The sequence below is a fragment of the Egretta garzetta genome, unplaced genomic scaffold (assembly GCF_000687185.1).
Source record: "Egretta garzetta isolate BGI_Z169 unplaced genomic scaffold, ASM68718v1 scaffold224, whole genome shotgun sequence".
Lineage (NCBI taxonomy): Eukaryota > Metazoa > Chordata > Aves > Pelecaniformes > Ardeidae > Egretta > Egretta garzetta.
Window position 1 is genome coordinate 364744 of NW_009259530.1, and position 6275 is coordinate 371018.

The following is a 6275-nucleotide window of genomic DNA, read 5'->3' on the forward strand; positions in this document are numbered from 1 at the left end:
TGGACGGGGCTGTGAGCAACCTGATGTGGTTCAAGGTGTCCCTGCTCCTGCAGGGGAGTTGGGCTGGGTGACCTCTGGGGGTCCCTTCCCACCCAAAACATTCTATGATTCTATGATTAGATGGGGCAATAGATCGTGGAAGTCTGCGAGCTCATGCAATAAGCTGTTGCGTGTTCTTTTGGCCGGGCATCACCTTTTAATTCTCTGTGTTTAAAGGCCTTGGCTGAATCTTTGAGGAGGCATTTTGTCCTACCTACACCTAGCAAGAGGTGTGTGCCCTCAGGCACGTGCGAGAAATTGAACCTTGCCTGCTGATGCTCGGGCGCATCGGGTTCAGCTCAACCTTCTGGCACCAGCGGTGGGTTGGGGCTGACTGCATGCAGTGCTGTGCCTAATTGTGCTTTTAGAATAGGATAATCTTAATTATTTATCCTAATGTTTGTTCTAACTGTGGTTTAGGTGCAGATTTTTAGTCCAAATGGCTTTTATACTTGCAAGGAAAATTTTCACGCGTAAGGTTGTGTGTTTGCAGATGTATTTTGGAACTGTTCTGCAAAGCACATCTGTTAACATCCAAGTCGAATGATCAAATACTCGCTATGCACCTCGCAGCTTCTGAGAAAAAGGAGAAATTCTGCAGGAACTCGCGGTTATGTCAGAGCGCTGATTGCCAAGAGGGGTAATGGGCATTTTTCTATAACTAAACCTAGAATCATAGAATCATTTAGGTTGGAAAAGACCTTTAAGATCATCAAGTCCAACCGTTAACCTAATGCTGCCATCCCACCACATTTTATCATCTCTGTAAATTCAGCTTAGCAATGTTTTTCTGTTCTTTTAGAGGCATATCAAAGGAAAGCTTTTGGTTTTGTGGGGAGCGATGGATTTTCTCAAAGGAAGGGCTGGTGGGAAATGGGAAGGAAAGCCTTTGGGAATTGTACTGGATGATGGGCAACGCAGAGCGGCCGAGGCCTGGCCTGGCTGGTCTGCGTTGGAAGGCTGCTGTAGCGTGTTCTGAGGTTGCCCTCTCTGGCGCTGGGTTGGGATGCTAACGAGGGGACACGTGGCTCCCCTACAAACATGTAAAGCCAGAAGAGTGGTAGGTGCATGGGTGCCCGACAGCCTCTGCTCTCCATACCATTCAGCGGTTGGGCTTGATGATCTCAAAGGTTCTTTTCCAACCTTGGACGATTCTGTGACCCTGGCCCAAGCGTGGCAGGGGTCGCCAGCAGCGTGGCTCTGTGTGGTGGCGTCCCCTCAGCCTGAGCGGCGGGGCCGGCGCCGGGCGATGCGCTTGGGTGCCCGGGCAAGGGCGTAAATGCAAGGGCGTCTGACTGCAGAGGTACTTTCAGTAGAAATCTTGTTTATATCATGAAAGCATCATCGCCCTAACGGATGAAGAAATCAGTTTGCGTCAATCTTTGCTGAATAATTTAAGAAGAAAGCTATGAAAGTTTCTTTAAAAAAAAAAAAAGAAGGGGGGGGGAGAAGAGGGCACGTTTCTTAGGGGCTCTTCTTTTCACATTACAAATTGAGACTTTGTTTGCCCTGGAAGAATCATTGGCGCTTGGACACCTGGAGTAATTAATTATTTTGCAACAGCCAGCCAGCTGATCTTTTGAAAAGAACGGAGTTTTTAGCAAAACCGTTCAAAGTTCATAGTCTGCTGTTTAACTCTAATGCTAATAAACATCCAGCAGAAGGGAAGCCTGCCTTGACATTTCACGTGGTCCCACCTTCGGCGTAAGGGGATAATGAGCAGACAAAACCTGCAGACCCCAAGAAGTCCTCCAGCAAGGTGGCTCCCGTGGTGTGAGCTCCACTTGCCTTTGGGAGATGCCCTTAGGTCTTGGGATGTGGACAGTGATGGTCTTGGGTTTTAATTTTGAATCACGCATGTTTTTTAACCAGGAAGGGGTTTCTGCTCCTTTTTTGTCGAGCTAATAATGCAAATGAGCTTTGCTTGCGCTCTCCAAAGAGCACGTCTTGAACAGAGTTTCTTTTGCCTAAATGGGCGGTTGTATCCAGATGGGACCAGTTGTTTTTTTGCAGTGCGTTGGTGCCTGACTAAATGCATCGGGTCGCATTCTTCATGTATAGATGAGACAACCTTTCTGTTAAATATTCCCGTGGTTCCCAGCAGCGGGGCTGGGGAGGTTCCAGCCTTGCAGGCCAATGGGAGCCCCGGCCTCGTCGGCAGGGAGGGGAAAGCCAGCTACGGGATGCTGCCGCAGCAAGCCCCAAAATGGTTTGGCTCAAACTGGTTTTACGTCATATAAAAAAGGGGGCGAAGGATCTCAGCTGATCAGAGTACGAAAGGTCCTTGGGCACGCACCATAGAGCATATTGGTTTTGAGCTTGATAGCGCGTTTTTTACAAGGGCTGCAAATTGCTGTAGCATAGTTAAGGACTGTAGGAAGAGGCAGGTTTTCCTGAACTTTACTCCCAGCTTGAACTTTTAAGAAGCGAAGTGAGAGGCAAGGAAGGGGAGAGAGGGAGCCAGACGTCCCCTCGCTCGCGCCCCTCCGTCCGCAGCGATAGGATGTCAAATGGAAAAGGCAGCCTGGAGAAACAGCTGAATGGCTTTGGGGAGAAGGGGACGGAGAGGAGCCGCACGTCCCTGGTCATCTCGCAGGCCGTTAACCGCAGTATTTTCACCTCTGCAGTCTCCCCCGCTGCCGAACGCATCCGCTTCATCCTTGGGGAGGAAGATGACAGCCCGGCGCCCCCGCAGCTCTTCACGGAGCTGGACGAACTCCTGGCCGTCGACGGGCAAGAGATGGAATGGAAGGAGACTGCAAGGTGGGTTGCTTTTCCTTTACCCCGAAAGGGAAGGGACCCCCGTGGGAAATGCCTTTTAACATTCAACCGGGGTATTACCCGTGCTATGGGATCGCTTGGGGAACCCACAGAAAGGAGCCTGTGTGGTTCAAATTACCGTTCTTCAGTAAGGGAGAGAATTGGAGGATTTGTTTAAGTGTGCCTTTAAAAGCAAGAAACGGAGTGCCAGGTTGGTTTGGATAGTTTGCCTATCGAGAGCCAACAGACGTACGGGCTCGTGAGCGCTTTGCGGAGAACGGCAACGTCTTGGCCGGAGCTGTCCGAGATCGGTGCCCGACTAAAGCTGCTGCGGGTGTGTTGGAACTACTGCCGTTCTGTCGCCCAAAAGCAGATTCGAGCCTGACCCCAGCACCACAAGGTGGGAAATTCTGACTGTCTCCTAGCGAGCTACTGATGAAATTCATTTGAAATAGGCAAAAAACCCGAAAGGCTTTTTCTTTTTGAGAAGGTTGTTCAAGGTGTGTGTTAAATGCCAGATTGGGTTGCCTGCTTGGAGTTTCTGGGTTGGGTTCTCTGCTGGTTTCTTTGGTGCTGCTATTGGTTTGATAAAAAAAAAAACCACACGCCAAAGCCATGGTCAAAACAAACCTGCAAAGAAACCTGGCATATTTTTCTGATCTGCTTGACCCATTACGTATAGATTATTTCTGAGCACCACCGAGAGTGCCGTGGGATTGGATTCGTGACCTAACGGCTGCTGTTCAGCCTCTTGCCTTACAAAGTTTTGATCTCTTTATACAGTAAAAATACTTTTCTTGGGTTTGCCTTAAAGGATAGAGCCCTCATGGCCATCTGGGTGCTGCGAGGGCCCGAAACGTGCCCCTAGGTGCTCGCCTGGCCGGAGAGCAGTCCAGGACTCCTCCTTCCCTAGTGCCAATACCCCTCGCTTAACCTGGGGCTTTTCCTTTTCCTTTATTGTGCCTGGGCTAAGCTCTTTCCCCACCTTCCAGTCTGAAGGGCACCGACTGTGTTCCTAGTTAGCCCTTGTTGTTTGGTTACCTTAATCTTCTTTACCTGCAATTTAATGAACCACTCGACCACCTACCCCCTTACCCCCTTATCTTTCTTCAGTTTTCCTTCTCAGGCTCTTGGAGAACCTATTTAAAGACTTTTCACCTTTCACTCTTTAACTTCTTACTTGTTGGCCATCCTTTTCTCCCTTTATTGCTTCTCTTCCCTCTTATCGTTAGTTCAGTACTTGCATTTTGTCACCTGTAGCCCCCACCTCTGTGTTTTACGGCAAATTATGCTTTCCTCAGTCCACGCAGAGGTCTTTGGGAAGGGGTTTTAATGACAATTAAAGCTTGTTCACGAGTCAGACCTTAGAATATTGGGAAGCTCTGTTTTCCTTAAGTCCACGAACATCAGCCACGGGAAGAAAGATGCCCCGTGTCCCCCGTGACCCACCACAAAGCGCTTTTGTTTCTTGAGGGACAGTTGTCCGGAGCCCTCCGCTCTTAGTTCAGAGGAGCTTACCCTGGGATGTGGCTGTAGAGAAAAAGGGAGCTTTCCTTCTTCTCTGGCAAATGATTTCTGGGTTTATGTGTTTTCACAGGGCTTGGGTAGGAGCGCTAGGTGAAGCTGGATACGTGACTCTCTCCCTTTGAAGACACATGTATCCCCTACATGCCTTAAGCACTGTGTAATTCCCGACGGTGGCCCGCCCTCCTGGCTTGCAGGCTGGTTGCTTGATAGCAATCTTGCATAGAGTAGGATCTTTCAGGATTGTTCAGTATCTTCCTGAAAGGACTTAATCTTGCACAGCCGATCCTGCCGTAAGCTGCGGAGCGGCTCCTGCTGCAGGACGTGCCAGCTAGAGCTGGCCAGAAAGGCTTTGCAGAGCGTGGAAGCTGTCCGGAAAGAGGGTTTGTATGAAAAGGGTTTAGCAAACTATCCTGTCCCTTCCAGAGCTGTTCTGGTCAATAGAAAAATAGCCAGTATGTGCCACGGAAGATTTCTAGCCACAACCTTAAAGCTACTGGTTAGAAGGCGTTGCCAGAAGGGGACCTTCAGTTGCCCATCCTGGTTCTTGATGCACGTGAGTTCAGCTGTCTGCAGCACGGCCCTGGTATTAATGGGCTGTAGTTGTCCCCCGGTGACATTTCTGATGGTAGGTGTGAGATCCCCCCCAACCAGGGCTCAGAGATGTCATACTCCTTTGCGTGGTCCTGTTGCCCATTGGCCCATCATGGTGTGGGGCCATGGCTCGCGCCAAAGGGCCGGCTTGGAAAGCCACCCTGGGTGCAGGCAGGGTTTCACAACAAAGCCCTGTAAATGGATGAGAGATAGAGCGGTGAAAAGGGAAGGTTTATTGCTGTTAAAAGGTAACAGGAAGATTTGGGTCACTGGGTGCTCCTTGTTCGTTTTGTTGGCGCTCGTAATCGATTTACCTTGGCGCAGATGGACAAGTTCTTGCGCTACCGCGAGCATTCGCGTTTCAGCGGTCGTTACAGGACACTGAGCAAAGTAGGAAAAGGAGAAGAGCTGAAGCAGCTGGAGGCCATCAGGCTGTTTTGAGGCTCAGCACCGTACATTTGAGGACCAAGATGTGTCCGTAGCATGGGGGTTGTCATTCTGCAAGGCAGGGAGGTGGGAGAAAGATGGTGAGGTTACACCGAAAAAGAATGAAAGGACAAACAGAGGTTCCCGTTGAACGGGAGGAAGAACTTGTTGACTGTGAGGGTGCCCGAGCCCTGGCCCAGGCTGCCCAGGGGGGCTGTGGAGTCTCCTTCTCTGGAGATCTTCAACCCCCGCCTGGCTGCTGTCCTGTGCCCCCTGCTCTGGGTGAGCCTGCTTGGGCAGGGGGGTGGCACTGGGTGAGCTCCCGAGGGCCCGGCCAGCCCCGGCCATGCTGGGATTCTGTGATCCGTGACCTGGGCGAGGGGATGGAGGGCACCCCCAGCCAGTTTGAAGATAACACTGAGCTGGGTGGGAGTGTGGATCTGCTGGAGGGGAGGAGGGCTCTGCAGAAGGACCTGGCCAGGCTGGATCCGTGGGCCCAGCCCAATTGGGTGAGGGTCAACAAGGCCAAGGGCCGGGTCCTGCCCTGGGGTCACCACAACCCCATGCAAAAGGGCTTTTCCAACCCAAACGATTCTATGATTCTATGAAAAGCCTAATTGATGAATCCTCAAGTAATACATTTTTCAGAACTAAATATAATTTCACCTGGTGGTAATAATATTCCTTCGGACCAACTTATGAGCTCCCTTACCTTTACGTGTGTGTGTTTTGTCTTAATAATCCCCTTATGTTAGCCGCTGGAATGTGCCTTTTCCCCATACACGAAAGCAGTATTTCCAGACAGGATCCAAAAGCGCTCCGGCTGTGCAGTTAGGAGCTCGGCAAGCACCTCCCTTTTCCTGCACCCCGAGCTTACAGCAAAGCCGCAGCCTCGGCATTTCCTTCCTCCCCCCCTTCCCTCCCTGCCCTCT

The 6275-nt window shown here is 50.8% G+C and overlaps 1 protein-coding gene across 2 annotated transcripts in view; it reads left to right on the top strand.

Annotated features, from left to right (window-relative positions):
• SLC4A4 (solute carrier family 4 member 4) overlaps nt 1-6275 on the top strand; it is a 152161-nt gene that overhangs the window by 62528 nt on the left and 83358 nt on the right. For both annotated transcript variants that reach the window (XM_009637579.1, XM_035893112.1), the window contains exon 3: nt 2667-2802. In XM_009637579.1, coding sequence (XP_009635874.1) covers nt 2667-2802 — 136 coding nt within the window. The remainder of the gene's footprint in view (nt 1-2666; nt 2803-6275) is intronic.